Raw genomic sequence first — 16680 nt, 5'->3', positions numbered from 1 at the left:
TAGCCCACTCCCTGGGCTCTGTGAGTAAGGTAAAGCTGTTAAAAGGGTCACTGTTCACCTGCCAGGTTTTAGTGCCATGTAAAACTTTGCAGCATATCTCCCCCTGTAACAGACTGAGCGTAATGGTTGCTTGAGAAGGGGTACAGACAACTGTAATCTTTGATTTATTACTTTGTCCTCTTCATCTCTGGAGCTAAAGCAGAGTCTGTATCCTCCACTTTGGAGATGGGGGAGCTGAGGTGCTTTGCTCAGGGTTACTTGGTCAGTGGTGGAGCTGGTGCCCTGTTCTCCAGGATATGCTGCCTCTCTAGTGGGTAATAACTATGGACAAGTTCACGGTATTTTTAATTGAGTGTGTCTTGTGGTACTGCCTAAAAGCCCCCATCCTAGGTGCTGTACAAACACACAGGGAAGCATCACCTCTGCTTTTCAAGAGCTTACAATCCATCTTTGGACACCCAGCCCCCAGAGTAAACTAGCCTGCCCCACAATCATCCCCTGACTGCGATGAGATGTCAACAGATTGTGGCAGGCCTGTGACTTGTGCAAATTTCAGAGCCGTCCTCTGAGAGCACCCTGCCTCCAGCTCTTCCCATCTGGGACCGTTAGTAGAAGCTCCCCATTGCTTAGCAAGCCATTCTACTGGGCATTCCTGATTTTGGGTTTTTTTGCAAAGTTTCTAACCAGGAATCAAAGTTCAACTGGAAAAACTTCTAAGGGATTCTGTTTTGATCCCACTTCATAAGAGTCTTGCACATGGACAAGTACCGAGTTCACCAGGTGTCTTTTTACCTGTACAGTAGGCCACACGACTGTTGCAGATCAAGATCCTGGTCTCTTTCCCAGATACAACAGTGCTTTGTCTTTGCTTGCCTGTCCTGTTGGAAAGAGTCCTTCCTCCATCCCTAGTCTGCAGAGATGACAGCTGTTTGTAGCGGTTTGCTAGGCTACAGCAGAGCTGCTGAGCAGTGGATTGTGGCTGGGAAGACTTGAACTGCAGTAATGAGCTGGTCAACATATGGTGGTATCTGTCCCCTGTGATGGAGAAATTTCCTCTGAGGCCAGGGTCAGAGAGAGAATGGGGATCAGCCGGTCATATCTGGGGGTAGTTTCTCTTTCTCCAAGAATAAATATGAATACATCTTTTGACTGTCAGAAAAACTTCCCATCTCGTGAGGCTCTTTGAAATGAAAGTACTAAAGCTCTGCCATAGACAGAAAGTTACAGTATCCTAATTGGGAAGATGTGCACATGCCTAAACTGAGTATCCATGTGATCTTATTGATTGTAATGCTTGCCATCTTACACCACCTTCTTGCTGTCCTCTTCACTGACCTTGTCTACCCCAGCAAACTTCATATAGCCATAATTCACCACCACCCAGATCTACCACTTTTAGCATGACAAGGCTAAGATGACATGGTGTCTAACATGCCTGAGGGCTAATCTACACTACTATGTTACATCAGCGCAGCTGTAGCGCATTGCTGAAGACGCGCTATGCCCATGGGAGAGCGCTCTCCTGTCAGCATAATTACTCCACCTCAACGAGAGTTGGAAGCTATGTCGGTGGGAGAGTGTCTCCTCCTGACACAGCATGGTTTAGACACTGCTTTAAGTCAATGTAACTTGCGTCGCTCGTGGGGGGGTGGCTTTTCCACATCCTTGAGTGAAATTATTTACATGGACTTCAGTGGTAGTGTAGACAAGCCCTGAGTCCTGTTTGCACTTGTGGTGATTTATAGCTACAGAGCCAGCTACTGTAGATGAGACAAGGGCTGTGTCCAACGTGAGGACAGAAAATACATGACACTGCAAAATAAACAATGACGGAAAACATACGTGCAAGCTGCAGTCGGAGAATCTCTTTCAAAGTAGGGGTGTGGTCTTTAAAATATCCCTTTCAGATCCTAGGGTTAAAAGCCTGGTAGACGTAGTTCTTAATCACATTGCGAATCAGAAATCCCCAGCTGAAACAGAAGTTACAGAATAAAAGCCAAAGCCTGCAATGGGAAATTGACTTTAGGGAGACTGGGTAGGAGTCCTGGCTAGCAGATCCCATTGCGGGACCAGGTTCTTATCCAAGCTTGTCAAGTTGTTGAAAGTGTTAATACTTACAGGCTTTTGGTCTGTAACTTCTCTACTAAACATCTGTGGATGCCATGGCCGAGAACCATTTGCTCCATGGTATCTGAAGCTGTTGTCTTTTGAATAGGTTTTGGTGGAAGTATTTATATTTCCTTAACCTGTTTCTTGGCTGAGCTACATTCAACTGATGTTGATAGGAACCTGAGTGTTGATGCACACCAAGTACCAGGCAAAGTTACCTTTCTTGGCTCTAATATTTTTAGGATCTGTTTGGTACTGCACCTGCTAAGAAGCAACAGTCAAAACCACCCCAGGAGAAAGCAAAACAATCGGAGCTCCTCAAAAAAGCCTCTGGCTCGTTGTTCAGCAGTGATGAGGAGGTACTGTAGAGCAAGATGCATTTTAAAGGGGGATATTGGGTTTGCAGCTCTCCAAAAGATGAAATGTTCAATAGAGCATTCACTCCATTGCACTTGAGTGTGGACTGTTAGGTGCCTGGGCTGTGTCTACAGACAGTGCTCCTTCCAGCTGTTGTATATCTGTGGGGCTGGGGGAGCGATATGTTCTCTTTAGCAGCATACACCATGGGACTGGCTGGCAGAGGTACCATGGCAGGAAAAATTTGCTGGAGGTAGGCTATACGTGTCTAACAGAAAATGGCACAGCAGCCTCCTGCTGAGAAGGGTGACTTAGAGCTGGCCTACAAAAGAGGAAAAAAGAGCATGAGCTTCTTTACTACTAATGTGTATAAAGAGGGCCTGAAAGTTTTGGGGTAATCAGGGTTTATTTAGAAATATGGGGGAATTGGAAAACAAGATTTGACCCGTCTCTGTTGGAAGCTCTAGCTGGATGACTCGGGTACAGGGCTTGGGAGCTCTCCCAGCCCTTAATCAGAGTTGGAGGGTGTTGAATCCTTAATCAAGATTTGCAGCCAGGTACTTGAGTTAACAAAGTGTCAGCATGACCCACTTAAAAGGAACTTTACTGTGTGAATAAAACTCACATTCCTGCTTAATTAATCATAAGAACGGTCAAACTGGCTCAGACCAAAGGTCCATCTAGCCCAGTATCCAGTCTTCCAACAATGGCCAATGCCGGGTGCCCAAGAGGGAATGAACAGAACAGATAATCATCAAGTGATCCACCCCCTGTCACCCATTCTCAGCTTCTGGCAAACAAAGGCTAGGGACACCATCCCTGCCCATCCTGGCTAATAGCCATTGATGGACCTATCCTCCGTGAACTTACCTAGTTCTTTTTTGAACCCTGTTGTATTTCACTGCTGCTTTAGCGACTGTCATAAAACTACTGGCTTTCCAGGTAACCTATAGTGGGTTTTTTTTTTTTTTTTTTAAGGTAGATGAGACATGAATATCTAATGTAAAAGTAAAGCAAGGCCGAATTTAAAAAAAAAAGCCTGTCATTTTTTTTAATACATCATAAAGTAGGAAAGGGATGCAGTGATCTTCCATCTGCAGACCACTTGTAACATAAAGGGATAAAGAGAGATACTGTAAGCATGAAAACAGAGAAAATATTTCTGGGATTTGCAGTATTCCATACTGAGGCAAATTCTGACTTCTTGCTTAAATAAAATGTCGATATGGAAATAGCTTTGTCGCAGAAAGAGACAGGTATGCCATTGCTCTGTTAACCTAGCCTTTCAGAAAACTGGCTTCAGCCAACCAGTTTTAACAGCAAAGGCATACATTTAACTGTTCTCTTCCCATCTCAGCACATTCCCCTCCAATTGAGGCATGAACATAAGCCTAGTTGGGCCATTTAAGAGTTAACACTGTATTAGCATGGTCAATTATTTTGTTAACCCAAGAGGAAAAACTGCCTTAATATTACAGTTAGAAGTCAGGAAATGAGGCAGCATTGTTACTGATACTATCTTGGGACACTGCATAGTGCGTGTTTCCACACTCATCCAACTGTCTAATCATCAAAATGTTATGGGCCAAATTATCAAAAAGAGAAAGCTTCTCCCTTCTGTGGCTGCATAACATGCACTCACAAAACCAGCTTCAGGGGCAGATCTCAGGGGTGCTAGTACTCATTTACACCTGCAACTCCATTAGCACCTGCGAAATGGGAGCCAGGCCTATGTCCTGAAAGCTTATGCAGTGTGGGGGTTAATAATATCATTTTCTGGCCTGATGTTGCACTGGTGTTTGTATTTAATGCATAGATGTAAGAACAGCCCATGTCTTCACAGGAACAAGCGCTGATTCTAATATGCTGACTAAGGTAGAAGAGGTGAGGAAATAGCTGAAATGACTTGCAGGAAATAGGCTTGTAAGAGAATAATTCCTATATTATTATTTTTAGGACCACTGGAACGTCAGCAAGCCGACCAAACCAATTTCCGAAGACAGCCGAAAGGGGGAACCTGCAAAACCTGTCAGTGCAGCCAATCCGGCTAACATTGTGAAAAAGACTAGCCTCTTCGAGGAGGAGGAAGAAGAGGAGGAGGATTTATTTGCAGTCACTAAAGACAGGTGAAAAACTTGACAGCAGAGCAGCACATTTCTCTCCAATCTCTTGGAGCAGGCTTACCCATTCCAATAGTTTGTCAAGGGTATTATGGGATTCCCTTTCTGAACTAGAACAAGGCCTCCATTTTCCCAGGAAGCTGAGATGCTGTCAGGTAATCTTAAAATCATTATTTTCTACTGTGCATTTCTGCTATTCCGCTGTTATGCTACTGAACCGGTAAGCTGCACTAGCTGAATATTGATTTCCAGGTGGAAATTAAGGTGTTGGTTTAGACTCTGGTTTCCCATGACCCTGTGGTGTTGTCACAGCTGGGATCACCATAGGCACCTAAGCTGGAGAAACCTCTTTAAAGGTAGAGGGCCGCTGACAGGGCATTCTCATTACTCTTGACACTGGAGCTCCCCATCCTCCCTTGGGACCAAAATAGCTGAGATCGGTTTGCCTGCAGGGCACACAACAAAGCTCACCTGTTCTCAGGTTAAAACAACGAGGAGTCCTTATGGCACCTTAGAGACTAACAAATGTATTTGGGTATAAGCTTTTGTGGGCTAGAACCCACTTCATGGGATGCATGAAGTGAAAAATACAGGAGCAGATATAAAGACATGAAAGGATGGAGGTTGCTTTACTAAGTGTGAGGTCAATCTAATGAGACAATTCAATTAACAGCAGGATACCAAGGGAGGAAAAATCTCTTTTGAAGTGGTAAGAGTGGCCCATTACAGACAGTTGATGGCAAGGTGTGAGTAACAGTAGGGAGAAATTAATAGTGGGGAAATTAAGTTTAGGTTTTGTAATCACCCAACCACTCCCAGTCTTTAATCAGGCCTAATCTGATGGTATCCAGTTTGCAAATTAATTCCAGTTCTGCAGCTTCACGTTGGAGTCTGTTTTTGAAGTTTTTTGTTGAAGAATTGCCACTTCTGGTCTGTTATTGAGTGACCAGGGAGATTGATGTATTCTACTGGTTTTTGAATGTTATAATTCCTGATGTCAGATTTGTGTCCATTTATTCTTTTGCGTAGAGACTGTCCGGTTTGGCCAATGTACATGGCAGAGGGGCATTGCTGGCACATGATGGCATATATCACATTGGTAGATGTGTTGGTGAACGAGCCCCGGATGGTGTGGCTGATGTGGTTAGATCCTGTGATGGTGTCCCTTGAACAGATATGTGGACAGAGTTGGCACCGGAGTTTGTAGCAGGGTTTGGTTCCTGGGTTGGTGTTTTTGTTGTGTGGTGTGTAGTTGTTGGTGAGTGTTTGCTTCAGGTTGGGGGGCTGTCTATAAGTGAGGACTGACCTGTCTCCCAAGATCTGAGAGAGTGAGGGATCGTCCTTGAGGATAGATTGTAGATCCTTGATGATGCGCTGGAGAGGTTTTAGTTGGGGGCTGTAGGTGATGGCTAGTGGCATTCTGTTACTTTTCTTTGTTGGGCCTGTCCTGTAGTAGGTGACTTTTGGGTACTCTTCTGGCTCTGTCAGTCTGTTTCTTTACTTCAGCAGGTGGGTATTGCAGTTTTAAAAATGCTTGATAGAGATTTTGTAGGTGTTTGTCTCTGTCTGAGGGATGGGAGCAAGTGCGGTTGTATTGTAGAGCTTGGCTATAGACAATGGATCGTGTGATGTGGTCTGGATGAAAGCGGGAGGCATGTAGGTAAGTTTCCGGTATAGGGTGGTGTTTATGTGACCATCGCTTATTAGCACTGTAGTGTCTAGGAAGTGCATCTCTTGTGTGGACTGGTCCAGGCTGAGGTTGATGGTAGGATGGAAATCGTTGAAATGTCAGGTTGTTATGGAGTGTTGGGTCTGGTAGGACAGGTGGGCTCTCTGGGTTTGGTTAAATGGATGGAGGTCAATCTTTTTGCTGCTAATTTTTGCACTGATTTATTAATTTTGTGTAAATCTTCATGAACAGAAGTGCAGCCTTGGATGTGCTGTTGCTTCATGGGGGCAGGGTGGTTATTTTGGGGAATATCCAGCTTGCTACCACTTTACTTATGAAAGTGTTTGGATTTTGAAAACTTCATATTTTAGGCTAAAAGTCTAATCATCTGAAAGTCTAAGAAAAGTGCATTGTTCGAGATGCACGGTGAGTACATAATTCTCCTCCTGTTTAAAAAGTTGCAGTCATCCAATCAGGAAGCGAAATTGACATCAAGTGACTCAGGTGACTGACTTGCACACCAGATGACTAATTTACACACCAGAAATAGCATAGTCAGTGACAGCTTGTGAACATGATAGTCTATAAACTGTGCTGCTGATGCTTATGAGTGACAAATGGATTTGCAGAATCCAGGATGGATTTGTGGACAGGACTAAGGTCATATTGAGTTATTAGACTAGCTGTAATGCCTGAGTGGAGAGAACCCCATGTTCTTGTGAGACAAAATCATAGATTCCAAGGCCAAAAGGTACTGTTGCAATCATCTAGTCTGACTTGCTGTTTAGCACTGGTCCTAGAACTTACCCAAAATAATTCCTAGAGCAGATCTTTATAGAAAAACATTCAGCCTTGATTTAAAAATTGTCAGTGATGGAGAATCCACTACAACCCATGGTAAGTTGTGCCCATGCTGAATTATCCGCACTGTCAAAAATGTACCCCTTATTTCCAGTCAGAATTTGTCTAGCTTCAACTTCCAGCTGTTGGATCGTGTTAGACCTTTCTCTGCTAGACTGAAGAGCCCGTTATTAAATATTTGATCCCCATATAGGTACTTATAGACTGTAATCAAGTCACCCCTTAACCTTTTTTTTGTTAAGCTATATAGACCCAAAGAGCTCAAACACTGTAAGAAGTTGTCTAATCCTTTAATCATTCTTGTGGCTCTTCTCTGAACCCTCTTCAATATTTCAAAGTGATCTATTCTTTTTGCAAATACAAAAGCAAAGTCCCAGTGAACATGCTGAATCAGCGTTTTTTAGAAGCGTTTATTAAATTTATTCCTGGAGTTCACCCTCTACTGAGTAGCATCTTGGGCCTCTTTTCCCCCACATAGTCTTGCCACATGTACCCCGACTCAAGTGAGGGGAGGATGTCATATTGGAGGCCACAAAATCCTACCTGTGTTCCACTCCAGTAGTGATGCTGCTTTGCTCGTTCTGTTAATCACGTTTATTACAGTAGTGCCTAAGGGCCAACCAAGACTGGGGCCCTTTGTGCTTGGCGCTGTACACTGAATAGCAGACAGCCTCTGCCCCTAAATGCTTACAGGCTAAATAGGCTAGATGGATGCAGGGACTGGGAAAGGGTGTATGTGTCACCTTCACATAAAGAGGTGAGAGATGAGACTCCAGTGCTAGTGAGGTAAGCAATGGAAGCAACCTGCTCTGGCACTCACATATCCTAGTATGGACTGAGGCTGGAGGCAAGGTCTCCTGCCAGACTGGAGCAGCAGTCCTGGGCCTCTGTAGCTTAGAAAACCTGGCCCTGATCATACTTTGTTCAGACTTTCTGTTCTTCTATACCATGTCCCTAAAGAGGACAGTCTAAACAATACCATTTGACCAGTTAAACATGTCTGCTGTGCGTGGATTTCTCTCTACAGTCAGAGGAAGCACCAGAAGGTTTCTCTTCTGTTTGAAGAAGATGCTGTTAACGGAGGACCGTTCTTCAGCTCCCAGCCGACACGTGTTCCTTCAGCACCTAAAACCACAGCGGTACCTCCTTTTCCTGCTTAACCCCAAAGCAGATGATTTACTGAATGGCACTGTTGTAACAAGGCAGGCTTCCCCATAACACATTAACTAGCGCCTTTAGGTTAGATGAGTTCCAACAAATTGATAATAGGATTAAAGTGATTGGGATTTTGGGCTTAAAACTACTTGGCTTCATTAGGTTAAAATTATACTCTGAAATGGAGTCTGAATGCTGCTTTTGCTGGGGCTGGGCCTGCTCAGACTGTGCTGTGAGTATTACTGAAGGGTTTTGAGTATGGTCCTAGGGATGAAATCCTGGTCCTATTGAAATCAATGGCAAAGTTTCCATTGACTTCAGTAGGTGCAGGATTTTCCCCTGTGTCAGACCCACCAAACTCTGATTCTACACTTGTGGCTATAATTCTCCCTCCCCACCACCCCCAAATAGGCGTTTCTGATATCATCCAGGTTCCTATTATCCCAGCCCAGTGTGCTGATTGGGTGGCAGAGTGTTTATTACTACAGTGCCGTCATATCTGTAGTGCCAACCCCAAAACACTGCTCCGAGTAGCTACCATAGAATCTACTGTGGCCTGCCCCTAAACCTCTCCTTTTCACAAGCCCACTTGCCATGTGTGGACCACAGGCTTCTCCCACCTGTTGAGCCACTAGGAACAGGAGAAGCCCTGTTTACCTATTTGCTGTCCCATGTGGGCCAGAGACCCCACTCCCTCATAGATAGATCTTTTATATGTATCCATCTGTGCGCTTATGTGCCAGATCTCCATGTGTGAGTAGTAACATCCTTTCATTTCCCAGGAAAAACCAAAAACGCCTCAGGCGCCACCTTCATTATTTGATGAAGAGATGGGAAAGGAGGATTTGCTGGACACATCAAAGACTAAACTGGTAGAAGAGAAGTCAGGACATTCAGAGGAGCATAGAGCAGTTCCTGTGACTGGAGGAACAGAGGTTGCAGGGCAGCAGAAAAAGGAAAAGGTAAGGGCTACTTTTTTAGTTAGACATTTGGCAAATTAATCTCTTTAACAATGCATTTCGTAGAATTATTTGACCAGTTGGTTGAAACAATCATAAAGAATAAAATTGTCAGACACATAGAAGAACATAAATTGTTGGGCAAAAGTCAACATGGTTTCTGTAAAGGGAAATCATGTCTTACTAATCTATTAGAGCTCTTTGAGGGGGTCAACAAACGTGTGGACAAAGGGGATCCAGTGGACATAGTGTACTTAGATTTCCAGAAAGCCTTTGACAAGGTCCCTCACCAAAGACCCTTATGTAAATTAAACTGTCATGGGATAAGAGGGAAGATCCTTTCATGGGTTGAGAACTGGTTAAAAGACAGGGAACAAAGGGTAGGAATAAATGGTAAATTTTCAGAATGGTGAGGGGTAACTAGTGGTGTTCCCAAAGGGTCAGTCCTAGGACCAATTTTTTTCAATTTATTCATAAATGATCTGGAGAAAGGGGTAAAAAGTGAGGTGGCAAAGTTAAGACCAAAGCAGACTGTGAAGAACTTCAAAAAGATCTCACAAAACTAAGTGATTGGGCAACAAAATGGCAAATGAAATTAATGTGGATAAATGTAAAGTAATGCACATTGGAAAAAATAACCTCAACTATACATACAATATGATGGGGGCTAATTTAGCTACAACTGATCAGGAAAAAGATCTTGGAGTATTGTAGATAGTTCTCTGAAGACGTCCACGCAGTGTGCAGCGGCAGTCGAAAAAGCAAACAGGATGTTAGGAATCATTAAAAAGGGGATAGAGAATAAGGTGGAGAATATCTTATTGTCCTTATATAAATCCATGGTACACCCACATCTTGAATACTGTGTACAGATGTGGTCTTCTCATCTCAAAAAAGATATACTGGCATTAGAAAAGGTTCAGAGAAGGGCAACTAAAACGATTAGGGGTTTGGAATGGGTCCCATATGAGGAGAGATTAAAGAGGCTAGGATTTTTCAGCTTGGAAAAGAGGAAACCAAGAGGGGATATGATAGAGGTATATAAAATCATGAGTGATGTGAAAAAAGTGAATAAGGAAAAGTTATTTACTTGTTCCCATAATATAAGAACTAGGGGCCACCAAATGAAATTAATGGTGGTCAGGTTTAAAACAAATAAAAGGAAGTTCTTCACACAGTGCACAATCAACTTGTGGAACTCCTTGCCTGAGGGGGTTGTGAAGGCTAGGACTATAACAGGGTTTAAAAGAGAACTGGATAAATTCATGGAGGTTAATTCCATTAATGGCTATTAGCCAGGATGGGTCTGACCCAGTATGGCCATTCTTATGTTTAACAGCCTCTAGATCAGGCCTGCACAACATGTGGCCCGCGTGGGCTCACTGTGCGGCCCGCGTGGGCTCACTGTGCGGTGGGGTAGGGCTGCTGGGTTCGCCCCCTGCCTGGGGGGGGGGGGGGGGGGCCCGCCTCACAGCCCTGCACGCATGCGCCGCACTCCAACCGCCCTAACAGCCAGAACTGCATGTGTCTCCGTCTCCCACTCCCCCCGCCTGGCGTACAGCGAGTGCATCACTTCCGGGGCCCGCTGAGGTGGGAAGCACTGGGCATGAGGCAGAGCCGGTAAGTGCCGAGCGAGGGGAGGGGCGCCCAGCCTGGGTTGGGGTGGGACTGGGCTGAGACCCCCCACCCCAAGTCACCCTTCGGTTGGGGGTGGGGGCAGCTGCTGCGCTGGTTGGTCCCAGGGTGGCCTTTGTAGTGATTGGGGGTGGGGGGTGTTGAACTGTCTGTGGGCAGCCAGGAAATCCCGTGTGCTTGTGTGTGTGCGCACCTGCCCTACCCCGACTGCAGCCCCCTCCCCAGCCCCATCACACTGCCCTGTCCCCGGGCTCCCTGTGGCCTCTGTGTTTGTGTGTTGGACAGTCACATCCAATTCCTTCACACTGCCCCCCTTTCCCCTCCCCTTAGTTCATAGCCCCAGAAAATCCCTTCAAACTGTCTCCCTTTTCCCCTCCCCTTATTTCATGGGGGGATCCCTCATTAAATTTGCAAGGTAATTATGAAAAGTACAAATGTTTTCTTTCAACGGAACAGATGTTGTTCATTTTTCTATGATTCATAAAATTAAAATAAAAAAAATGATCATTTGCTTTAATTGAAAAATTCTTAATAATGCACCAAACCCTCCCCCCCCCACCTTCCTTTTCAGCCCACAACTGTTTCGGCAGGGCGTTGCTGGGGAAGGAGGGGTTGTTTCTGTGGGGCTGGGCGGCGCTGGGGCGGGGGATGTGTTTTGGGGTGGGGGGGGCTGGGCAGCACTGGGGGGGGATGTGTTTCGGTGAGGCCGAGGGTGGGGGGGTGTTGGCCCTCAGCTGTTTTCTTTGGAGTAATATGTTCCTCGCCTGCACAACTCGTAAAGCGGCCTGCTCTAGATGTTCTATGCTTAGCAGTAGTCGCCCTCTTTCAAAATTTGTTGGCCACCAAAATCATGCTTGGACCAAAATGGCAAACTGAATAATTGCTGTTTTTAAAAATGTTTTGCATACTGAGGCATTTTTCTGTATGACCCATTGGAAACATCAGTCTCACAGGTGCAGTATTCCTTTCCAAATGTGAACTGGATGAGCTGCCTTAGCGTGTGTGCGTGCATGCGCGTGTATGCACGCACACACACTCTGCAATAAACCCAGGAACTGTTGTGATGCTATTGAAACATCCTATTTACATGCATCACACTAGTGTGCCCATGGGATTATAGACCTGCTAAAACCCTGAGTTGCTGCTTTTGGCAGCAATATTTGCTAACTGGATTGTCTCAAGTGTAATGTTGGAAAGGCTCAGCCAAATGTAGGCCAACTCCCAGCTACTAAATTGCTCAATGAATGTTGTGGGAATTATTGGGCAATGACTTTCTAGGTACTTAATTCGTTAGCAACATTATGTGCTCGTAGAAAACTACTCTGAGCATATCTAACAATCATATAGTGCTTTCCGCTTCGGAGGATCCCAAATGGTTTAACAAAGTAGCAGCACAGCTATTGACAAGCAGCCATCTCTGGTGGGGAGCAGAAGCAGCCAGCCTAAAACACCCCAAACAAACCCTGATGAACAATATGCTGAAGAACTGGACAAGGCTGCAGGGTACTGATGCAAACCGGTGCTCTTCTGCAGGAGGGCCATCAGATCTGTGAGGCCCTCAAGTAATGCACATGGCACTCCTTTTTATCTGCCTGGGAAGGGTGGGTGCGTTTAGCTGTTTGCCATGTTACTGGATCCCAGAGTTCTGGACACGTCAAACATCCAAACCAGGATAAACCAGCACCAAATTTCAGTCACTGTTTTTTGTTTTTACAGTTGGAGCCTTTCGTGGCAAAGTCTTTGGGGCCGATCAGTAATTTGGATCTGTTCACGGCCTCTCTGCCACCGCTGGAGAAAGAAGCCAAAACCAGGGCTAAGAATGTGCTGAGCTTGTTTGAAGAGGAGGAAGAGGAGAAAATGGAAGATGAAGACATCAGTAAGATTGAGCAGAAAGAAGTAAAGGTGAGCAAAGAGCAAACTGGCTCCCTGGCTTGCCTGCAAACCTAGGGCTTGGCTACACTTGAAAGTTGCAGTGCTGGTGGAGGCTTTCCAGTGCTGCAATTAGTAACTGTCCACACCTGCAAGGCACATCCAGCACTGCAACTCCCTGGCTGCAGTGCTGGCTGTACACCTGGTCTGCTTGGGGTATAACGAGTGCAGCACTGGTGATCCAGCGCTGCTCGTCAAGTGTGGCCACACACCAGCGCTGTTATTGGCCTCCAGGGTATTAGGAGATATCCCAGAATGCTTTAAACTAAATTACTCTTTTTGTTATGCAGCCTCTCTTTGTTTTGTTGTGAACTCGGAGCTCCGCGGTGCTCCGGAGCACAGGGAGCTGCTTATCTAAAAAACAAACACAGCTCCTGTTTGCTGTGATCAATCTGTACCTGACTGTGAACAATCAAATGAGAAAACCCCCTGCCTATCTCATTCACAGGGGTTGAGTGTTTGCTTGACGAGGAACAGCGGGGGCAGAGGGGAGAACGGGAGTCCGTTGGATGCAGGCTGTTTGCAGTTAAGAGTTAAGATTAACGGGAACATTTTCTGATTTTGCAAGTCAGGAAGCTAACATACAGTGTTGGCTCCAAAAATCCCCTCTCTCTCTCCCCCGCTCCCTGTCACACTACACCCCACCCCACCCCACCCCCCTCTTTTGAAAAGCACGTTGCTGCCACTTGAACGCTGGGATAGCTGCCCATAATGCACTGCTCCCAACAGCGCTGCAAATGTGGCCACACTGCAGCGCTGGTAGCTGTCAGTGTGGCCACACACCAGCGCTGTCCCTACACAGCTGCACGACCAGCGCTGTAACTCCCAGCGCTGCAACTTTCAAGTGTAGCCAAGCCTTAGTCTCCCTCTAACCCCCTCTCCTTATAATGTTCCTGCTCCTTTGTCTCACCTGCTGTCTAGAACAGCCATTCTGTGTTTCTGTAAAAGCAGCAAAGAGTCTTGTGGCACCTTATAGACTAACAGACGTTTTGGAACATGAGCTTTCGTGGGTGAATGCCCACTTCGTCGGATGCATGTAGTGGAAATCTCCAGGGGCAGGTATATATAAGCAGGCTAGAGATAACAAGGTTAGTTCACTGGAGATTTCCACTACATGCATCCAACGAAGTGGGTATTCACCCACAAAAGCTCATGCTCCAAAACATCTGTTAGTCTATAAGGTGCCACAAGATTCTTTGCTGCTTTTACAGATCCAGACTAACACGGCTACCCCTCTGATCTGTGTTTCTGCTTCATCAGCACTTCCCAATCCTGTCTGAAACCAACTTTACTTGGCTGCCTGTTCCTCTGGAGCTCTCTTCTCTGATCTAGCTCAGTGTATCTAGCTCTAACTCTGCAGTGTGTTTCTAGGGGACGGGGTGTGTGGTGATACTATCTGAAATTTAAACTGTTACTTTAAACAAAGCTGCCTGGGGTTGGCCTGGCACATAGGACCAGAGCTCAGATCCTGAGCTAGCTCTGAGATTGCTGTGGCGGGAGGGGCTGGGAATGCAGAGGTGCTTCTGATACCTCCCTTCACCACTCCCTTCCCTCTTCACATCTGAGCAGGTGGCTCTAACAGGAGCCATTTCCCATTCTGAAAGGGGAGCTTAGCTCCGAGCGACCCGTATATAAGTGGTATGTGAACCCTGAGAACCCGTTATGCTTCCTCAGGACAAAGTACTGTAACTCACACCTCTGTGCCAGTGAGCCTGACCTGGAGAGCACAGAGTTCCTTTCTGACGGAGCACCCTGAATCAGCCCATCTCACCGCTGCCCTTTTCAAGCAGGCGCTGCAGCATTCCTCACGTTACATCGCCAGGGTCTGCAAGGCTGGACCCAGTGCACTGTGTGTGCGTATGTTAATGTTTTTTAATACAGAACTACAATTAGGAGAACTCGTGAACAACTTCATTCATTTGAATGCAGTGGGCCCCTACATGCTAATAAGTTTGAGTCCTGTCGAATGGAATGGGCAGCAATTTCTGGAGCTGATGGCTCCTGGTGGAAAAAACTCTGCCTCCAGCCCCCACCTGTTTGAAACCAGGTGGTTGGTGGCCTGAGCATCTCTGCTGATTCCTGCTGTGGGGCATCCCAAGTACACCAGATATATTGCGAGCTACTTGATGTGCTTTCCAGCAGACCGGGGCACATAATAGATTTTTTTCAGTTCACTGGCAGTTTTGAAAAGTTGGGTGGAAATTTGGTTTAGTTTCAACCCTAAAAATGTTTAGGCTTTCAGGCAGCTTGAGAAAAGCAAGCAAAGGATTCAAGAAACAAGGTGTGATGGCAGGTCTTGGTTATGAGTTATAGTGCAGTGATTAGGGTAGCGAGCTAGCATGTGGGAGGCCCAGGTTCAATTCTCCTCTGTCTCATGTGGAGAAGGGATTTGAGTTTGGGTCCCCTGGCAGGAGAATGCCGTAAACTATGGGATATTCTGATGTGGGGATCCTGCATCTCTCCTGTAGAGAAGCTTTTTATAAATAAACAAACTCAACTGTAAATAAGACTCTTTGTTTTCAATTTAAACTGATTTTTACCAAAAAATCCCTAGTTTTACAAAAAGTATTTGTTTTTTTCCAGTGTTCACCTTAGTTTTGTATCATTCAAATATGTAAAAAAAACTTGTTTTATTAGGAAGATACAATACATTCCATGAGAGAGATGTATTACGATAATACATGAGTCCGTGTGTGTATATGCAAAGCTGCCTGTTGAAATAAGGCTATGTATTAATCTAGAAGATGCACACAAGAAACCAACAGGTGTGCATGCAAGCTCTGAAGTGCACATGCATCTGAATGTACTGATGAATCTCATGTACACATTTCAAGCTGTTAGCAGATGATGGTTTAAAGATCTGACACACTAAAATGGGAAGAAAATGAAAATCTGTATACATTTTAGAACATAGAGTATTCAAAAGTTTAAAAAAAACAAAAACAGGAGAAAAGGATGAAGTTGAATGTATGTGCTGCACATGGTGTGGCTCAATTATTAAATGTAACTATAGGCTAATAGTTCTAAGTCTAAAACAGTAAATTGTTTATTCAAATGAAAAGTTTTATTTGAGGATTAGAGAGATATTGTTGTTCTTCGAGTGATTGCTCCTATGCATTCCAGTTAGGTGTGCGCGCCGTGCGTGCACGGCTCTTCGGAAGATTTTTACCCTAGCAACTCCGGCGGGTCAGCCGGGCGCCCCATGGAGTGGCGCCGCTATAGCGCTAGATATATACCCCAGCCGACCCGTCCGCTCCTCAGTTCCTTCTTACCGCCCGTGAACCAGATGAGGCGGTGGCGGGGGCATCGGCATCGGGCCCTCCACCGATTGACCTGCGGGCCCACCAGGACCTGCTTCGACGGGTGGCCCAGAACATTAACCTCCCTGTCGAGGAGGTTGCTGAGGACGATGACCTGGTGACCAGCATAATTGGAGCTGAGGCCCCGCTGCGGGTGGCCTTGCCCTTCATTCGGACCATACAAAGAAATGCCAATACGGTGTGGCAGTCACCAGCTTCCAACCCTCCCACCGCTCGAGGGGTGGAGAGGAAATACTCAGTTCCACCCAGCGGGTATGAGTATTTATACACGCACCCAGCCCCGGACTCCTTAGTAGTGCAGTCCGTTAATGACCGGGAGCGGCATGGGCAACCAGCTCCAGCGCCAAAATCGAAAGAAGCGCGGAGGATGGATCTCTTGGGCTGGAAGGTCTATTCGGCCGGTGGCCTCCAGCTAAGGATTGCCAATCAACTGGCTCTCCTCGGTCGCTACACTTACGATACCTTGGTGTCGCTCTCAAAGTTTACGGAGCTGGTACCAACAGACTCCTGACCTGAATTCTCAGCCCTTATTGAAGAGGGCAAGAAAGCCTCCCGGTCCTCCCTCC

At 45.8% G+C, this 16680-nt stretch overlaps 1 protein-coding gene across 4 annotated transcripts in view; it reads left to right on the top strand.

Annotated features, from left to right (window-relative positions):
- The window catches only part of WASHC2C (WASH complex subunit 2C), a 61998-nt gene that overhangs the window by 21845 nt on the left and 23473 nt on the right, over positions 1 to 16680 (top strand). For all 4 annotated transcript variants that reach the window (XM_045023803.1, XM_045023801.1, XM_045023802.1 and 1 more), the window contains exons 18-22: positions 2352 to 2468; positions 4423 to 4592; positions 8144 to 8255; positions 9054 to 9233; positions 12582 to 12767. In XM_045023803.1, the coding sequence (XP_044879738.1) occupies positions 2352 to 2468; positions 4423 to 4592; positions 8144 to 8255; positions 9054 to 9233; positions 12582 to 12767 (765 nt within the window). The remainder of the gene's footprint in view (positions 1 to 2351; positions 2469 to 4422; positions 4593 to 8143; positions 8256 to 9053; positions 9234 to 12581; positions 12768 to 16680) is intronic.

This window comes from Mauremys mutica, chromosome 7, assembly GCF_020497125.1.
Source record: "Mauremys mutica isolate MM-2020 ecotype Southern chromosome 7, ASM2049712v1, whole genome shotgun sequence".
Lineage (NCBI taxonomy): Eukaryota > Metazoa > Chordata > Testudines > Geoemydidae > Mauremys > Mauremys mutica.
Note: the sequence above shows the minus strand (reverse complement) of the source record. Positions and strands in the feature narration are given on the sequence as shown.